The sequence below is a fragment of the Aotus nancymaae genome, unplaced genomic scaffold, assembly GCF_030222135.1.
Source record: "Aotus nancymaae isolate 86718 unplaced genomic scaffold, 86718_ANA_hifiasm-v0.15.2.pri h1tg000007l, whole genome shotgun sequence".
Taxonomy (NCBI): Eukaryota; Metazoa; Chordata; class Mammalia; order Primates; family Aotidae; genus Aotus; species Aotus nancymaae.
Window position 1 is genome coordinate 56,290,348 of NW_026988418.1, and position 20,021 is coordinate 56,310,368.

Genomic DNA, 20,021 nt, shown 5'->3' on the forward strand with positions numbered 1-20,021 from the left:
TATTGCAGCAGATACCCAAGTCTATTTCATTGCTTACCTCTCCTTTTATTTCTGCTGCCTTACTCATCTCTATTGCTTTAAGAAGCCTTTATAGGCCAGGGGCACGGTGACTCATGCCTGTAATCCCAGCACTTTGGGAGGCTGAGGCGGGTGGATCACGAGGTCAAGAGATCGAGACCATCCCAGCCAATGTGGTGAAACCCCGTCTCTACTAAAAAAATACAAAAATTAGCTGGGCATGTTTGCGTGCGCCTGTAGTCCCAGCTACTCTGGAGGCTGAGGCAGGAGAATTGCTTGAACCTGGGAGGTGGAGGTTGCAGTGATCCGAGATCGTGCCACTGCACTCCAGCCTGGTGCCTGGTGACAGAGCGAGAATCTGTCTCAAAAAAAAAAAAAAAAAAAAGGAGAAGACTTTACAACTACAGCAGTTTGACAGTGCCATTGATTCTGTACATACCCAAGGTCGGGAGTTGACTCTGAGTCAGGCTGTGTCAGTGCACTGTGGCAATGATGTCAACGTTGTTCTGTGCTAGATAAACAATCAATGTTACTTTCTGCTCAGTTGTACTCATGATATTAGTAGCCTTGACATTTATCAATTACCATGCTTTTTCCCCCCTACAGACCAAGCCTCCTTTAAAAGAGGGTCAGAATAAAATTCCATCATCGTTATAGATTTGCTTGCAAATTATCTGAATTAGATTAATTTGTTATTCCTCCTCCAGTCCAGCATCATTGTACCTTGATCTTTTTCAGACTAATTTACCCTGATAGTGATCGCTCTCACTACCTATGTTTTTCTTACTTGTTTGACAGACCAACTCTGGATCTTTAAAAAGTCAACGTATTTCTTGAGATTATTTACAACTTCCTTTGCTGGCTTTTCTCTCATCAGAACTGGACTTGAAGCCATCATGGAGACTTACGCATTCTGGAGACCTCCTGTGCGCACACTCACCTTCGAAGACTTCACCACCATGCAGAAGCAGCAAGGTAAAGCCCTGGAGCAAGGCCTCTGCTTAGTGACAGGGCCAGGGACAGAGTGGGAGCTGAACCGAATATAGCATATCCTGGCCTCAGGCCAAGATATGGGTTATACCAGTTCTCCCGGAATGAAGAGGACTTAGGAGCTCTGTAAATAACCAAAGCATCACCACTTTTGCAAACAGCCTGGGTCCAGAGGCAGCATTTCATCTGGCACTCAAAATGCTCTCTCCCTTCCTAAGAGTGCGGTTATATATTTATGATAATGATGATATTAATATTCCTAAGCATTCACATAGGCCTTGGTATTTTAAGAGATCTTCTTAATTACTTCATTTATTCCTCATGGTAGCCTTATCAGTTTTCTTATTCTAGTTTTGTGATGAGCAAAAACTTAGCTCTGGACAATGGGAATAAATTGTGTCAGGTCTCAAGGTGAAGAGTGGGCTGTTGCAAGTCTTTCTGAACCTTGCTATTTGTGTTCTTCCTGTTTTGCTTATCTAAAACAACACCCCTTTCAGTTGACGGGCTAAATGGACTTTCCCCTTACTGCTTTGAACTTCATGCTTTTTATCCAATTTATAGATTTTCTTTCCTTGTGGCTCAGGTTGGAAAACCTGTGGCCAGATGGGTCATGATTTATTTCAACTCCTTTTCTCAGTCTAGCCTGTGGCTTCCCCAGGCACAGCACTCATCTGCCTGGGTACCTGGGTGGAAGCTCCCCAGAGTCAGATGCTGATGAGTTTCCTTCAACCTCCCGATTGAAGATGATATTTGGTCAGGATTTACAGACTGAGCTCATTTTCTTCCATCCAATGGCTGCCATTAATGGAAGCCTCACTTTTCAATTTGTGGCTCTGCCATTTGGAAAGCCATTCTAGAACTTGGTAATATATTATATTACATTCCCTTTTCAGGGGAACTTCTAACGTTTTGCACACTGAATTAGGTTTGTAACTTAAATTGCTGAAAGCTGTCAGGTTTTAAGGTGAGTGTAGTGATCAAAAGCATAGACTCTGGAGTCAGATGAGGTCTAGGCTAGGCTCTCATCACGAATCCTTTCTAGCTTTGTAACCTTGGTCAAGTCCCTCAGCTTTTCTGACACCAAGTTTTATCTTCTGCATTATATGGAAAGATAGAACCAAATAGAATTCTTGAATTAAATGGGATAGTGCATTTAAAATCATAGAAACATTTAATACTACTAGTTTTCATTGTCTTCTTCATCATCATCACCTTCAAGGCCCTTATGTCCCTGTAGGTAGACACTTAAGAAGAAGATGTGTCAGGACCAAGGAATATTGCCTTTCTGATGGTTAATTATTTAAAACATGATTAGACTATTCCTTTTCACAGGGAGCTGGTGAAGTAAGTGATCCAGAATTTCCATCTCTTTTATATATTTCTCCCTACAAAGCTGTGATTAGAAGCAGAGTCAACGGTTATTCAATGTGTCATCACTGCTTTGAGACCCTCATGGATGGCCATTAAAGACAGAGGCTTGGCCGGGCACAGTGGCTCACACCTATAATCCCAGCACTTTGGGAGGCTGAGGCAGGTGGATCACTTGAGGTCAGGAATTTGAGACCAGCCTGGCCAATGTGGCGAAACCCTGTCTCTACTAAAAATACAAAAATTAGCCAGGCATGAGGGCAGGCACCTGTAATACCAGTTAATTGAGAGGTTGAGGCAGAAGAATCACTTGAACCCGGGAGGTGGAGGTTGCAGTGAGCCGAGATTGTGCCACTGCACTCGAGCCTGGTCAACAAGAGTGAAACCTCGTCTCAAAAAAAAAAAAAAGAAAGAAAGAAAAGAGATAGAGGCTGAAAGGGAGTCAGGAAAATCATCTAGGCCCTCACCTTTCATGGTAATGAATTCTCTAACTTTGGGGACAATTTACTTCCATTCCTGCATGCCAATTTTTTCACCTACAAAAGAGAGAGAATTTTTTTTGTGTGAAGAAATTTATATAAACATTCTGAGTAGACAAAAATATGTCATCGATTTGATTTAGTTCTGTGGTGGCTTCTTTGCTTATCTGCCTTTGCTTTACTCATTGCCTTTCCAAGTTCTAGCTAAGCAGGAGTTTGTATCATGGAGGCTGGTCCAAGAAGGTTGGCAGGGATATCGCCAGTCCCTGAGGGCAGGCATTAGTGGGGACAATTGTGTTCAACTCTGTGTCCCCAAGATCTACCAGGTCCTGGTACCCAGTATGTACCCATGAACAGTGAATGAGATCACTTGCTGGCACTGTGGCTCAGGTGGGCAGAGCCACTCCCAGCCTCCATCTTAGACCACATGTCTTCTCTTCATTTGATGACTGATACTGTCCAGAGTCACTGGAACTCAGTTCTTAAGGGAAGAGGGAATATAAAAGGGATGGAAATTCTGGATCACTTACTTGACCAGAACCCTGTGAAAAGCAATAGTCTAATCATGTTTTAAATAATTAATCTTCAGAAAGGCAGTATTCCTTGATCCTGACACATCTTCCTCTTAAGTGTCTACTTGCAGGGACATAAAGGCCTTGAAGGTGAAGATAATGATGATGTGGACATGGATATGGAGTGATCACTGAGGGTGGCCATTGGGCAGGCACAGACACAGGAAGCCTGCATGGGTTACTTAGCTGTGCAGCATAGTAGGTTTCATGGTACTTATACTAGAAATTAACTAGTATGAAGAGTTATTATTGACATTTTGAAAACAATGGTTTCAGAGAAACTGAACTTTCAAAACACTTCAGTGACCCTCATTTTTAACGGAAGAGGAGAAAGAACTTGAATTGTTGGATACATATGGTGATGGGATGGGGCTAGAGAAAAAGTCAGGACTCTATTAAATAGTTTAATTGGAATATATTTTGAAATATACACTGAAGTTGATCCAGATTCTCATTATTAAAAAATATGCAGCTTAGTTTCTTGACATTAACAAAGGATGTAAAAGCAATGACACCCATTCCCTCTTCCTTTAAAAACTAAGAGTTCCAGTGACTCTGGATGGCATTACTTATAAACTGAAGAGAAGAGACACAGCTGTTTGTGCTGAACTGCTTTGTATCTTAGAAGGAATAGAGAGGGATGAACTAATGGAAACTGCAGTGGTAGCCTGTTTTCTATGGTAATTCCCTTTTAATGAAGGGAACTTCATTAAAAGTGTTGGCACCAAACCTAAGACTGGTGTCAAATATTGACTGACTTACCCAATTGTCCGTATTACCTCATTATTTCAAGCACATAAATATCTGCCATGTCACGTAGCAGTCCTAGACCATTTTGTGCTGCTGCTGGTGAGGCTGGATCTGTCTTTCTGCCCAGATGAGGTTAAGGATGCTTTTTTCATCCTGCCTTGGCTGCCGTCTTTTATTTCTCTTAGCATTAAGACTCATGCTGATAAAGCTTTGAGGAAAGCACTTAGGTAAATTAGCCACAGTTTTGCAAAAATTCAAATCTTTCTATTTTTAAAATCATATTGAATAGAGTATTTTAAATAGTTGTTTTAGGGAGAAGAATGCATGGGACTCATCTTCTGCCTTTGACACAAAAAAGTAACTGAGGCATGACAGTCTAGTACAGGGGTGTCCAGTGTTTTGGCTTCCTTGGACCACACTGAAAGAAGAAAAATTGTCTTGGGCCACACATGAAGTACACTAAAACTAATGAGAGCTGAGGAGCTAAAAATTTACCAAAAAAAAAAAACTCATAGTTTTAAGAAAGTTTACAAATTTGTGCTGAGCTGCATTCAAAGCTATTCTTGGCTGCACGCAGACCTCGGGCCATGGATTGGACAAGTCTGGTCTAGCTAATGCAGTTAAGGGGTGGCAGAACTGAGTTGAGTGTACCAAAACAGATCTATTTGACAGGACAGTTTTCCTTCCACAAGACCATGTTATTTTTCTTATTCTTTCTTACTACAACTTTGATTTTCCACAAAGATTTTAGTTTACTCTTCCTATTGATGGTTTATTGTTCAACAACTTGAGCATTAGCTCTAAATAGGTCAATTTTTTTTTTATAAATCAAGTATAAGGTCTTCAGATGTCTTCAGTTAGACTCAAGAATATGTATGTGCTTGGAGAGTCTGGAGAGGCTGGAGGTTCTCGAGATGAATATTCTGTCTCAGGAATGGCTTCTGCCATTGCTAATGACAAGAAGGAAATGAACTAACCAGGCAAGTTATGCTTGGAGAAAGTGACTGAGGCAATATAAACATAGAAGGAAAAGGAAATAAGAGTCCAGGTCAGTTATAGCTATGTGCAGTGCAATCCTGTTGTTCTGATGTATATCCTTGAATAAAATTTGTGCCTCCGCTTCCTCATGTATGTAATGGAGCTATTTGTGTGGCCAAAACTGAGAGTTTTATCAGCAGTGACTTCAAGCTATTTGATAACTGTTGTTCTAAAAGGAATCATTCTGAACCAGTGACACCAGAACTGCCAACTCTCCATCTGTGGACATGAGGGGACATGCCATTTACAGAAGCCCTCCTTTGCCCATGGGAGTTGGCAGACATCACTACAGAGCTCAGTGCCATTAGGTGTTTCAGTGTTTGTCAGGCAGTTGAAAAGTTAGGCTTATGAGGGTCTCTATTGGTGATGGAATTTTCACCAGTTTGACTTGTATTAGTTGAGGCTGGTTAGTGAGAGGGATCAGCTACCGATCAAGTCATACAAGTAAGATACGGGGAAAGAAGGACAATTCAGTGGATATGAGCCATTGACCTGTGACGTCACTCTAATGATGAAAACGTAGCCAATTTATACAGATCTCATTTATCACTGAGGTGAGGAATAATGCCCATCTGAACAGCTTACCACTGTATAGTCACTTACGATTTTTTTAAAGCACTCCTTTTTTAGCTGTAGAAGAACAATATCCCAATTCTGCAACATGGCTTATACTATAACATGAAGAGCTCCTGATGAGGGGTAGAGAGCATTTCAATTCAATCCCCTAAAACAAACAGTAATTGATTACATATTTTGTTTTGTTCCCAAAGTTTCTTAAGCTCAAAATGTCCAAAACTGAGTTCATCATCTGCCCCACAGCCTGGTGCCCTCTCCACAGCGAAGGAGAACACTCCACGTCCTGGAAGGTTCCCTCACTGCCCTACCCTAGTGCCCAGCCATTCCTAAGATCTTGAATCTGTCCACATCTCTCCACATCTCTTACCTTCCTTGCTGCCATGCCACTCTGGACTAATGTCACCTCTCACTGCATGACCATAATCCCTTCCATAGTCTCCACTTTTTCTTCTAAGCCATTCCTCATATTGAAATGAGTCTTTTCTTTCAAAACACACATCTTTGCATCTCAATATTCTTTTTTTTTTTTTTTTTTGAGACAGGGTCTCCCTCTATCACCCAGGCTGGAGTGCAGTGGCATGATCTCAGCTCACTGCAACCTCCACCTTCCGGTTTCAAGTGATTCTCCTGCCTCAGCCTCCTGAGTAGCTGGGATTACAGGTGCCCACCACCAAGCGTGGCTAATTTTTGTAGTTTTAGTAGAGATGGGGTTTCACCATCTTGGCCAGGATGGTCTCAAACTCCTGACCTTGTGATCTGCCTGCCTCAACCTCCCAAAGTACTGGGATTACAGGTGTGAGCCATCGTGCCCAGCCTGCACCTCAACCTTCTATGCCCAATCTGCTTAAAGCTATTCAATGGCCACAGTTTACTTTCACCTATGAAAGACATATCCCTTAACATTGTCTGCAAGACCTTGCATGTTCTGTCTTTCGCTGCCTCACATCTAAAATGGAGATAATACCAATGAGAATGAATGAATGTAAAGTGCTTAGGAAAGACCCTAGATACTGAGTGTTCTGTAAATGTTCTCTGTGATCATCCTTGTTATTGTTATTATTACTACTCTAGCTTCAGCCTACACCACCTTTCCTCTTTCCCTCTTGTTCCAGCATCACTCCTCTTACTTCCCTTTCTCAAACATGGTGTGCTCTTTCCTGCCACATTGTTCTCTTTTCCTAGAAGCCTCCTTCCTACCCACTTGCCTTCTTAGCACTAAGAAGTGCTAAGAAGTGTCTTTGAGATCACAGTTTAAATATCACTTCCTTGGGGAAAATTTCCTGCCATTCAGAGTAGGCCAAGTCTTCTTGAGGTGAGCTCTTATTTGCATCATTCTTTCATTAGTGTCTTATCCACATTTTTCTCACTATTTTTTCCCTCATGATTAAATCTCTGGGTCTAAACACTCTCTGTTGGTTGAGTGTATATTTAGTACTCAAATAGTGGTTGAATAAGTGAATAAACTCTGATGTGTTCTGTATGATAGGGACTAATGTCAATGTGTTTGGCAAAAATCAACCAAACAGAGAAAACTTCAGGATAAAATTTGAAGGGCATGATGATTAGAAAATAAAAAAGAAAGAACAGAAAATCAGATACCAGGAAGAAAATAAATTTTGTAAAGGACAGTGAAGAAAGTGCCCAAAGTTGTTATTATTATTATTATTATTATTATTATTATTGAGACAGAATCTTGCTCTTTCACCCAGGCTGGAGTGCAGTGGCGTGATCTTGGCTCACTGCAACCTCTACCTCCTGGATTCAAGTAATTCTCCTGCCTCAGCCTCCTCAGGAGCTGGGACTACAGGTGCACATCACAATGCCTGGCTAATTTTTGTATTTTTTGTAGAGATGGAGTTTCACCACATTGGCCATGCTGGTCTCAAATTCCTTACCTCAAGCGATTCACCCACTTTAACCTCCCAAAGTGCTGAGATTACAGGCATGAGTTACCACACCCGGCCCCCAAAATTCTTAAGTGAAAGTAACACGATAGTAAGTCGGGAACAATTATTTGTGGTCTCAGGAATCCATATATCAGTGCATATAGTATGGGGAGTGAATAAAATGACCTTGAAGTTTTAACACTAAGAAGTAAGAGTCACTTGTTCACTCACTGGTGTTTCTCATGTTGTCGTGGGTAATGTTTAGTCTTCTCAGGACAGGAATAATGACAAGATTAGGAAATTAAAGTGATATATTTTGTTTGAAAGAAATAAACCCAGTAGGAGAAAAAGCATGGGTATCACTGTTAGGGAAGTCTACAAACTTCACTTAATTCTGGACATCCTAATGTTGTTCTCACAAGATCATACCTTTATTTTTTCTGCTTCTATTTATATATCCTTCCTTATGTCTTATCTAACTGCGTTTTACAAACCTATCAGAGAATGGCCACTTCGATGTCTTTAGATACTCCTCTTCTATCTTCTTACCATTTGTGGGGTTATAATTGGTTTTTGAATTACCTTTTTGCTTAGATACCTGCATTTCTTTCTACTAAACTTTTAGAAAACTTAAAAAAAAAACTAGCAGCTATTGTTTTTCTATTCTGTACATTATATTCCTTGTTTGTCATGAACACAAATATGAAAAAATCACCTTCAAAAGCTATCAGCATTTTCACTTCATTGTTTAGCCTGTTCTTATTGATCAGAATGAGGCCAGGAACCATTTAAGAGATTATTATAATTTTTTTAAAGTAAAGTCACTATCTTATCAGATCTTTTTTTATAGAGCCAGATGTGTATTTATATAGCTGAAATCTCTTGTTCCTACTGGTAGGTGATTTATCATGTCTTAGGAAGGAATCATCCATAGCTTCTACTTGACAAAGTGGTTCACAGTCTAGTCTTACCATCCTCATTTTTATTTCTCTCTCTTCAAGTTTTATCTTAATATTCCTACCCCTTCAGATTCATAGTGAAATTACCTATAGAACTTGGGAGCTATATCAATTAGGATTCTTACTGTTATAAGTAAAATCAAACCCAAATGGCAAAACAAAAAAGAACCTCATTGGCTCATGAAACTGAAATGACTCAAATAGCCAATTTTAGGCAAAGCTTAATGTAGGCACCCATTAAAGATCATCAACTCCATCTCTCAACTGTGCTCTCTGCCATGCTGACTTTATTCTCAGGTTCCCTATGGTGTGAACATGCTTACCAGAACCCCTGGCCTTCTTACTTTGAGGTTTAAATCTAATGGGCAAAGACATGTACCTTTCACCTAAGATTTCTACCAAAATCTCATTGAGTCTAGTTATCCTTAATCAAGTAATCTGTAATTACTATAGTGAGGGGAATATGACGCTTTGATTGTCCAGGCCTGAGTCACATGCCTTCCCTGGAGGTAGAGGTGAAGCAGTGAGAGTGAGAGATGTTTAATAGTGGGAACACTAGATACTGCTGCCAGAAAGAAGCAGATTCATTCTAAATGAAGCCAACAACAGATACATACTGTGTCAAGGAAGGCAGTAAAACAAGTAGCAGAGAAAACAATTAAGTTAATGGAAAGTGAGGAAATGCTGCAGTCCACCTACGGAATGTCATAGGTATAAAATAGGACCATCTGAGAAGCAGAGACACTCAGAACACAGAGGACCGATGTGCAAAATGAGAAGTGGATGAATATATTAAAAGCTATTTTAAAGAGAAGGAGTTTAGGACTATGCATTCCTTTAAATTTTATGGAGAATGATTCATTAGGAGTCTTTCTAAGATTGAAACCATGCAATGCCTATTAGCACTCTAATGTTCACATTTGCATTATGAGAATCGTACTCATCTCAACTAAGTAATTCCTTTGTTGAGATGAACAGTGCTGTGCTCATTACACTTTACGGTCTCTGGGTTTTTTCTCTGGAATCAGTCTATAGGGTGCTGACATTTTACCTCTTACCTGTTTGAAAGCCTCAAAGAAGGCTTCTCGAGGATGCACAGTGAATCAGCGCTCCTCAGAGACAGATGCCATTGAATTATACGAGAGAAGAGTCTGGCTCATGGAACCAAGTAATTACATGGAAATTTATTCTATACTAGCCCAGATGTGGTTTTGCCTTACTGTTTTTCAATTTTGGGGGAGGAAGAAAAAAAGCACAACAAAATAAATTGAAAAGGAAACTGTATGTGAAAGCCCTCATATTACAGTCTGGAAATGATCAATTTAAAGATGCAAAAGTCAGCAGGTTTGGTATTCAGGATTTTCATGGTCACATTTAACTTGTCTTCATGGTAAAACAAAAATGCATATTCTAGGTTATTGTCCTCATACGAGATCACTGCTGAACATGCATCCTTTTTGGTTGTTTTGGCTGTTAGCCTTGGTTATTGGAGCAAGTTAATGACATATACGAATTTTCATGCATGCCACCTCACATTGACCCATGGGTAAAATAAGATGAAGGGATCTGGGGCTGTAGGAGATAGTTCCTACAGAACCTGTAGATTCTACAGATGCTACAGAACTCCTGAAAGTTTTAAGCTACTTAGGGAATTATATTTTAATCACTTCTCAGAAGTGAATTAAGACCTCTCAGGATAATGGGAAAGATACCAGTCTAGCTATTGGTATTCTGTCAATTCCACTTTGCTTGATCTGAGGAAAGTCGGAGATATGGGCAGCCCATTCTTGTCCTGGACTGGAAGTGGGGGAAGAGGGACAGATAATTCAGAGAGGAGCCAGAGTTAGGTTAGCGTTTGGGAGGATGGCACAGGTAGGGCCATAGCTGCTACCTGGCCCAGTGCTCCATCGTTCACAGCGACAGAGATTCCTCTAGCATGTAACAACAAACATGTAGCTGCTGCTGCAACATAATGCTCCTCAGCATGTGGAGAGGCCAAGATGCTCAGCTTCACCACAGACAGGCCAACACCTCAGAGCCATTCCAATTAGAACCCAAGTTCCTTTCTCCTCTTTCTCTCGTGGAAGAGAATACTTAATGCTTATGTGCTGGGCGAGGTGCAGTGGCTCACACCTGTAATCCCAACACTTTGGGAGGCTGAGACAGGAGGATTGCTTGAGTCCAGGAGTTTAAGACCAGCCTGGGTAACATAGTGAGACCCCCATCTCTACTAAAAATTAAAAAAAAATAATTAATGCTTGTGTGCCAAATACAGTTACGAGCACTTCATACTATTATATCTTATGTCTTTTTCAAAACATCTCAAGTAGATATTAGCAATTCCTCAACAACGTAAAAGGCTTGGAGATGCTAACTTGCTAAGAAGTTTCTTTCCTTAATCAGTAAGACAGCTGGGATTGGAACTGGGTTTGTTTGACCCTATAGTCCACAATTGTCCATTAAATAAAGTGTCTGTCAAGATGCTCAGAACACTCAGGACCTGGCAGATACAGAGGGGAGGAGGGAATAGGGAAGAGAGGCATGCTTGCTTTGAGAAGCAGCTCTGACCCTCCTGTGTCCAGTGTGGCCTGGCCTGGCCTCCTGCCCTGCCCTTTTTTTGATGAGACTCTCTAGTCAGCCAAGTGTTGAAAATGCATAAGGAGGGTGGGCTCCCTCTTTGTGCTTATTTTGCACTTGGCTGGAAATCCCAATCTTGTTTAACAGTTGACAAGCTGTTAGATCATAGGAGGAGAAAGACTTGTCAGTATCTCGGTTTGCTTCTCTGCAAAATGAATACCATAGTCTTCTCTCTCTATGGAGACTTTGAAAAATAGCTGTTATCTGTATTGAGTGCTTTATGCACATAAGAGCATTTCTTCAAAGCGAATGAAAGCAAGATGACTTTCTCTTGGACACTTCCTTCTCTCTTCGCGCCTCCTTCACACAGTAGTTCATATGGAGGCTTCCACCCACTCAAGCTCAGCAGGCCACCAAGTCTCATTTCCAGTGAATGTCATTTAAAATCCCAAGCAAGCTGACTACAAACTTTTTAATATGTGCCTCTCATCTGCTCAGGAGAAATCCCTGTAACTTGTTAATAGTTCCCTTCTTGTTTTTTCTTTCTTTCTTTTTTTTTTTGTAGTGAAACCAATTGAGGCCTTAAATCAGTACCATGCATTCCATCTTGGGCCATCAGAGAAAACCATTTAGAGTTGTAGGAAGTCGTCTGCTCCATCGTGCACTTCCTGCTGCAGGGCTAGGACCAGTGCCTGATGGAATGTACCTATAACAGGACATTATGGATGCTGAACAGGTGGTCTCCTCAGGGACCATTTAAACACCAGATCAGGTAGAGGAAGGATGGTCTTTCAAAGAGAAGTGACCAGATACCTATCCCATAAAACACAAATCTCTTTACAGCTGGAGTCAGGTTTCTCCATTTGTGCCATAGCATTTATTTCAGAAAAAAAGCTCATGGCATTTAGAGTGGAAAATAAGAAAAATGTGTAGGATGCCTCAAAGAGGCACCACACAGTTGCAATGAATCCTTGAGATTTCTGCAAGGCACAGAAGGGCCTTTCAACCGTATAAAAATAAGACACATGAAATGTTCTTCCTCCTCCTTCTAGAATCTTCTCCTGGCAGAGATCCTTCATTATATTAAAATAATTCCATGAAAAGTACTTGTTCTTGGCCATTTGCACTTTATATTACTTGAAACCTTAGTTACAGATATTATGCTGAGAAGGACAGAACCTGAGGCCCATTGGTTCAAGCCCCTCATTTCACAGCTAATGAGAATGAGGAGGTGGCCTGCATTGCTAGTGATCCTGAGTTGAACAGAGGTTAATAGACCTAGAATCAGGCTCAGGGCTTTTTTCAGCATGGCCAGCTGCTGTCTTCTTTCTCCCAGCAGTATTTACAATGTTGGCCTCTTCTCAAATTGTGGAATAAAACTCATTTTACTTTTTTTTTTTTAAAGGATTTTAAGTTGAGGATCAGAAATAAGAAAGGAGAAGTTCCTGAAGTGACTCTAAAATCAGCAGCTATTTATATCTAAATACAATTCTTCCTTGAAAGTTCACTGGGGAAATTCTTTTGATATTCTTTTGTTATTTGTTAGGCTTTGTCAAAATTTACCTCTGAAGAAACTATTGTAATAACAAGAGCCAGATTTTTACTTCTGTAGCCAGCACCACTACCTGTGTCCATGGATGTAAGCTGAAAGCTTTTTATTTCCTGCTAAAAATTAACTTTGGGTTCCTCCTTGAGGGCAATGTCTCTTAATTGACCCATCTGGAACCCCTGCGCTCTCCACACACTGTGGACGGATGGTTTCTTTGTATTCCAGTGTCTCTGGAATCCTGCTACTTTTTTTGTCTTTTCGAGACACTGTTTTGCTCTTGTTGCCCAGGCCAGAGTGCAATGGCACTATCTTGGCTCATTGCAACCTCTGCCTCCTGGGTTCAGGAGATTCTCCTGCCTCAGCCTCCCGAGTAGCTCAAATTAACAGGTGCCTGCCACCACACCCGGCTAATTTTTGTATTTTTAGTAGAGACAGGGTTTCACCATGTTGGCCAGGCTGGTTTCAAACTCCTGACCTCAAGTGGTCCACCTACCTTGGTCTCCCAAAGTGCTAGGACTACGGGCATGAGCCACCGTTCCCAGCCCTAGTCTTTATAACATTTTATTCACTAAGAAAAACCTTATTCCTGCTCTTTTCTACCTAAAATGCCCTTTACCCATTTCTAATGCTTAGCTTCTAAGTATCCCAACATGAGTGGTAGGTGATCAAAAGGATATTACATTACATGGGGGGAATAACAGCTCTTGACAATGCTGGGAAAGTCCTAACCTTGCTCTGAAGGAGGAAGTTCCATCATGGGAGATTCCTTATGGAAGACAAAGCAGCTGTTCTTTCCAGAATTCAAGTGAAGGGCCCTGCAGCCCTAGCACTCACCCACGTCTTTAACTTCCATTGGATGAGACAGGAAGCGGCTGCTGCACTGCTGCTTCCTGACTTTGGGAAAGAGGAGGCTCGTAAAGGTCATTATTGGCCTTCTTAAACCGTCTAAAATTTTTTAAAATTACAATGAAGTAGGCTGGATTGAACTGGCCCTCAGTCTGTTGATGCATCATCCACCTGACTAGCTCTAACATTCACACATCATAAGATCAACTTGTTCAAATAGAGATTCAGGGACTTCTGGAAATGAAAGGGATCTGGAGGTCCTCTAGCCAAAAGTGTGGTCTCCGGACCATCACCTGAGAACTTCTTGGAAATGAGAATTCTTCAGCCCCACCCCAGATCTACAGAATCAGAGGCTTTGGGGATGGAGTAAGCAATCTATGCTTTAACAAGCCATCTAGCTTATTCTCATGCACACTCAGTTTAGGAAGGGCATTTCTGAGTACTTAGAAATGAGGAACTGGGGTTGCATGATTGGTTCTTAACCAGTGCTACGCATCTGGGGGAGTTTTTAAAACAATACTGATATAGAGGTCTCATGCCCAGAAACGATCCTTTAGTTCATCCAAGGTAGGATCCTGGAACCTCAGCATTTTTAAAAGCTGCCAGGTCCCGTACGCCTGAGACCCACTGATCTAACTTAATTCCTTATCTCTAGATGAAGAAACTGTAACCTGCAGAGGGTAAGTGACGTGCCCAGGGTTACCTGGGCAGTTAGTGTGGCAGAGTTGTGAGCAGACCCAGATCTCCTGACTCTCAGGTCAGTTGAAGACCTGTCTGGCCTCTTGTTCTCATAAATATCCAAACTCCAAAGACTCCATTTACAGTCTTAATTTCAGTCTCTGAGACTGGGCACGATGCTATAAAAGGAGATCAGCAGAGCTGCTGGTTCATTTCTTTTGGGTTAGCCTTGCTTTTTTCTGACGTAGCTCTTATAATTGTGTTCCCAGTGTCTTTCATGTGAAGCATTTTCCATCTCATACCCCAGGCTCCACTGCTCTGCACCCCCGGCAGGCCTCAATTTTGACTTGGCACTCTTTCCCATTACCCTACTTCCTCTGAGATTAGGGTCCTGCTTTGGTGTCCTGAGTGTTTGGCTGGAAGACTAAAAATGGCAAAGTAGGCAACAGCCCTTGAATAAAATACAAATTTAATGCATTGCCATTAACAATGGGAAAAGCTGAGCTAGTGGATTTTTAATGCTGACATCAGAGGTCTTTTTTTTCCCCCTGTGACAACATATTTTATTTAATTATGTATTTATTTATCATGATAGCATATTTTATTTATTTATTTATTTATTTTTTATTCATTATGCTTCAAGTTCTGGGGTGCAGATCATGCAGGTTTGTTACATATGTATACAAGGGCCATGGTGGTGGTTTGCTGCATCCATTGCCCCGTCATCTACATTAGGTATTTCTCCTAATGCTATCCCTCCCCAATCCCCCCACCCCCTGCTATTCTCCCCGAGCTCCCCACCCCCTAGGTCCCAGTGTGTGATGTTCCCCTTCCAATGTCCGTGTGCTCTTATTGTTCAACACCTGCCTATGAGTGAGAACGTGCAGTGTTTGGTTTTCAATTCTTGTATCAGTTTGCTGAGAATGATCATTTCCAGTTTCATCCATGTCCCTGCAAAGGACATGAACTCATCCTTTTTTATGGCTGCATAGTATTCCATGGTTTATATGTGCCACATTTTTTAAAATCCAGTCTACCACTGATGAGCATTTGGGTTGGTTCCAAGTCTTTGCTGTTGTGAGCAGTGCCACAATAAACATACAAGTGCATGTGTCTTTATAATAGAATGATTTATAATCCTTTGGTTATATACCCAGTAATGGGATTGCTGGGTCAAATGGTATTTTTTTTATTGTACTTTAGGTTCTGGGGTACATGTGCAGATCATGCAGGATTGTTGCATATGTACACACATGGCAATGTGGTTTGCTGCCTCCATCCCTCCGTCACCTACATCTGGCATTTCTTCCCATGTTATCCGTCCCCAACCTCCCCACCTCCCCACTGTCCCTCCCTTGGCCCTCCCCAACAGACCCCAGTGTGTGATGCTCTCCTCCCTGTGTCCATCTGTTCTCATTGTTCAACACCCGCCTATGAGTGAGAACATGCGGTGTTTGGCTTTCTGTTCTTGTGTCAGTTTGCTGAGAATGATGATTTCCAGATTCAGCCATGTCCCTACAGAGAACACAGACTCGTTGTTTTTTTATGGCTGCATAGTATTCCATGGTGTATATGTGCTACATCTTTCTTGTCCAGTCTATCGTCGATGGGCATTTTGGTTGGTTCCAGGTCTTTGCTATTGTAAACAGTGCCACAATGAACATATGTGTGTATGTGTCTTTATAACAGAATGATTTATAATCCTTTGGGTATATACCCAGTAATGGGATTGCTGGGTATATACCCATTACTGGGTATATACCCAGTAATAGAATTTCTATTTCTGGGTCCTTGAGGAAGCACCACACTGTCTTCCACAATGGTTGAACTAATTTACACTCCCACCAATAGTGTAAAAGTGTTCCCATTTCTCCAGATCCTCTCCAGCATCTTTTAATAATCACCATTAAATGTCTCCAGATTTTTTAATGATCACCATTCTAACTGGTGTGAGGTGGTATCTCAATGCGGTTTTGATTTGCATTTCTCTAATAATCAGTGATGATGAGCATTTTTTCATATGTTTGTTGGCCTCATATATGTCTTCTTTTGCAAAGTGTCTGTTCATATCCTTCACCCACTTTTGGTTGGGTTTGTTTGTTTGTTTCTTGTAAATCTGTTTCAGTTCTTTGTAGATTCTGGGTATTAGCCCTTTGTCAGATGGAATCTGGCAGGTATCGTTTTGGGACGAAGCTATCAGAGGAAAGGAACAGGCAGCAATCTTTGCTGTTCTCCAGCCCCCCACGGGCGATTCCCAGAGGTCTTATTAGAAAGGGAATTTGATGGTGAGAAATGGCAATGTGAATCTTGGAAGGTTTATTGTTATTTTTATACATGGTACTTACTAAGGCTATTACAGAGAGAAACAAAAAAAATAGTGTTGCTTTTAGTCATCATCTTCTGGAATGTGTATGTATGTGCGTATGCCTGTGTGACTGTGTATGTGTCCACAGGTGGAATCACTTAGCATAGGTCTGCTGAGTTAAGAGGAAAAATGGTTCTGTAAAAGTCAGCCTTATCTTGGACTTTGAAGGCACCTTCTGTATGGCTTGGATTTGACTTAGACTCATCTTAAAAGGCCTCTGTTTCACTAGTATTCACATTTTATTTTTCAGGAGGCAGCACAGGCACTTCCCCAACCACCTCCAGCACTGGGACACCATCCCCTTCGGCTTCTTCTCATCTTTTATCTCCATCCTGTTCTCCTCCAACTTTTCATCTGGCCCCCAATACTTTTAATGTGGGCTGCCGAGAGAGTCAGCTGTGTAATCTAAACCTCTCTGATTATCCACCATGTGCCCGAAGCAACATGGCTGCCTTGCAGAGCTACCCAGGGCTGAGTGACAGTAGCTACAACAGGCTCCAGAGTGGCACCTCCTCAGCCACTCAGCCCTCTGAAACCTTCATGCCTCAGAGGACTCCATCCCTGATCTCAGGAATACCAACTCCTCCCTCGTTGCCTGGCAACAGCAAGATGGAAGCCTACGGTGGCCAGCTGGGGTCCTTCCCCACTTCCCAGTTTCAGTATGTCATGCAGGCAGGCAATGCTGCCTCCAGCTCCTCATCACCACACATGTTCGGGGGCAGTCACATGCAGCAGAGCTCCTACAATGCCTTCTCCCTTCACAACCCTTACAACCTGTATGGATACAATTTCCCCACCTCCCCTAGGCTAGCTGCAAGCCCAGAAAAACTGAGCGCCTCTCAAAGCACTTTACTCTGTTCTTCTCCTTCCAACGGGGCCTTTGGAGAGAGGCAGTACCTGCCCTCGGGGATGGAGCACAGCATGCACATGATTAGTCCTTCACCCAATAACCAACAGGCAACCAACGCTTGTGATGGCCGGCAGTATGGGGCAGTTCCAGGCTCCTCCTCCCAGATATCCGTGCACATGGTTTAAAGGCCAGTCCAAACACCATGGAGCCTATGACAATCGAGGCCCCAGAGTCTCCGTGGGCAGATCCTCCTCTTTGGGAGTCCAGTGCCTTTGGAAAACAGGAACTGTGTATTTTTTTTTTTTTTTCTGGAGGAAAACATATACCCAAGAACAAGAGACACCTTTAAGCCGCTGAAGGATACTTGCGGTAGAATCATCCACAACTCAGCGGCCATTCTCCTGCTTTTCCAGACTTTAGTTTTATAAAGCATTGTCTGTTCCAGAGTGGCCTTTGAAGAGACTGAGTAATCACTTCGTCATAATGTTAAGGGAGATGCTAGTGTGTGGCAGCCATGAAAAGTTACACACCCACATACAGACAGACCTACCTATGCATACATGCACACACACATATATATTCATACACAATTCATATACACGCAAACATACATGCACACTGACTCTGAACTGGGCAGACTCTGTGGAGGGAGGTCCAGAATGGGTGCTTTCACCAAGAATTTGTCTATGTACAACTCTAGATGGAGTGGGCCAGCAGTAGCTGACAGCCATTCTCTCCTGCAACTTCCTCTGCTTCTGGAATGAACCGTGTATCTCGGAGACCCTCCCAGTGGATGAGAGTAGAAAGAGATCAGTACAACATCTGGACTTGGCTTCTGGAAAAAGATTGCTTTTGAACTTTGGCTCTCTTCGCTTGTATGCTATCATTGATATTCCCAGTGGTGCCTGTGGAAAGAGGGAGTAAGAGCAGCTGAATACAAGACAGACAGAAAGAATAGAGAGCAAGTGATAGGTGGAGAGCAAGACAGAGAGAAAGTGTGAGCAATGATGAGAGTTTTAATTCACCAAGGAGATGTGTTTTTGGTCTGTCCTCCCAGACCCCACCCACCCCACTGCAGGTTATAGAAAGAATCATGGCATTACTGAGGAGTAAACTTCTCTGGGACACTGAGCATGGTCAGGGCATTGGTGAGAGGGACAGACTTTTCTGATCCCACAGCTCTGACCACTGTGATTCAGAAGAGAGGTGCACCATGTGGGAAGTGCTGATTCCACAGCACGCAGCCTAGCAGGGGAAGGGAAATAGGAGGGTCTGAAGATGGAAGAGTTTTATAATCTCGGAAGATGATACCAAGAGCAGAGGCAACACATAGAGGCCTGGCCTCAATGTGCTGGATCCAAACACCTGACCTAGCATGCCTGCCCGCTAGCCCCTGTGACGGGAAAAGTCCCCTCATGTCCCAGGGAATTGCAGATGAGTCTTCTATATCCTTCTACCTGTCCTTAGATCTCCATTTTTATCAAATAGTTCATTGTATTTTGAAGTTTTGGGTTTTTTCCTTCATTTTTCCCTTTCCCTTCAAATCTCTTAATGGTAAGAAAACAAGTGAAACTTAGTGCAAGCTAAAATTTTAAAATGGTGTGGAAATGCAAATAATACCAAGTTAAATAATACAGATATTATTAAGATTTTTGGTTTTGAGGTGTTGTAGATATATGTATTTATGTGCCTAGTGGGGAATCCAATATTATGAATATGAAAAAGGGGCAATAAAAGGGTATGTAAAATGTGTATGGAGAAAAGGTGTATAAAAATTTGCCCTTATGCACGGAACTCTGTTTCTAAGTGCCAAGCACAGAAAGCCGCTAAATAAAATCTTTGCAATTGTTTTCTGCATATTTGTTCATACAGAAAAATCACATAACAACCTTGTGCATTTTCCTCATGCTTTACAATGAGTATAGAAGTTTTATCTACATTACTCTATGTGATCTTTATATAGACCCCATGACGTGAATATTAACATCCTTTTCTAAGTAGTAACTGCGTTCCAGAGAGATTAGATGAATTTTTCAGCATCATCCAGCCTGTCACAGAGGGAATGAGGACTTGAAACCAGATGATCTGACTCTAGTGGGATTTTTGCCTTCATATTAATAGCAGAAACCTGTGTAAGGCCAATAGTAATTGTCATTGTGATTGTGTGCCCCCCGATACTATACCATGTATTTTACGTGGTGATCTCATCCTCCCACAATGCTGTGAGATAGGTAATATTTGAATCATCATTTTATCGATCTAGAAATGAGCTTATAAAATGTTAAGTATTCGACCAAGTGATGAAGCTGACAGTCTGACCTTAGGGTCTGTGCAATTAGCTCTGTCATTCAGCAGTACCACAAGGCACTTGGACAATCAGGAAAGAAGACGTATCTTAGGGGATTGAGGTGAGAGTGCCTCTGAGGCTGGATTTTGCTTGGTGTGTTGAACCATAATTATACACTGTCCTCCTTGAATGCATCACTGCAGCATGGGGAGAGTGGTAAAGAGGCTAGGACT

At 41.9% G+C, this 20,021-nt stretch overlaps 1 protein-coding gene across 2 annotated transcripts in view; it reads left to right on the top strand.

Annotated features, from left to right (window-relative positions):
* Window positions 1–19,351, top strand: part of TBX15 (T-box transcription factor 15) — a 110,490-nt gene extending 91,139 nt beyond the window's left edge. For both annotated transcript variants that reach the window (XM_012458851.3, XM_012458852.2), the window contains exons 7-8: window positions 896–993; window positions 16,902–19,351. In XM_012458851.3, the coding sequence (XP_012314274.2) occupies window positions 896–993; window positions 16,902–17,686 (883 nt within the window). In that variant the 3' untranslated portion in view covers window positions 17,687–19,351. The remainder of the gene's footprint in view (window positions 1–895; window positions 994–16,901) is intronic.
* Window positions 19,352–20,021: the final 670 nt, after the last annotated feature.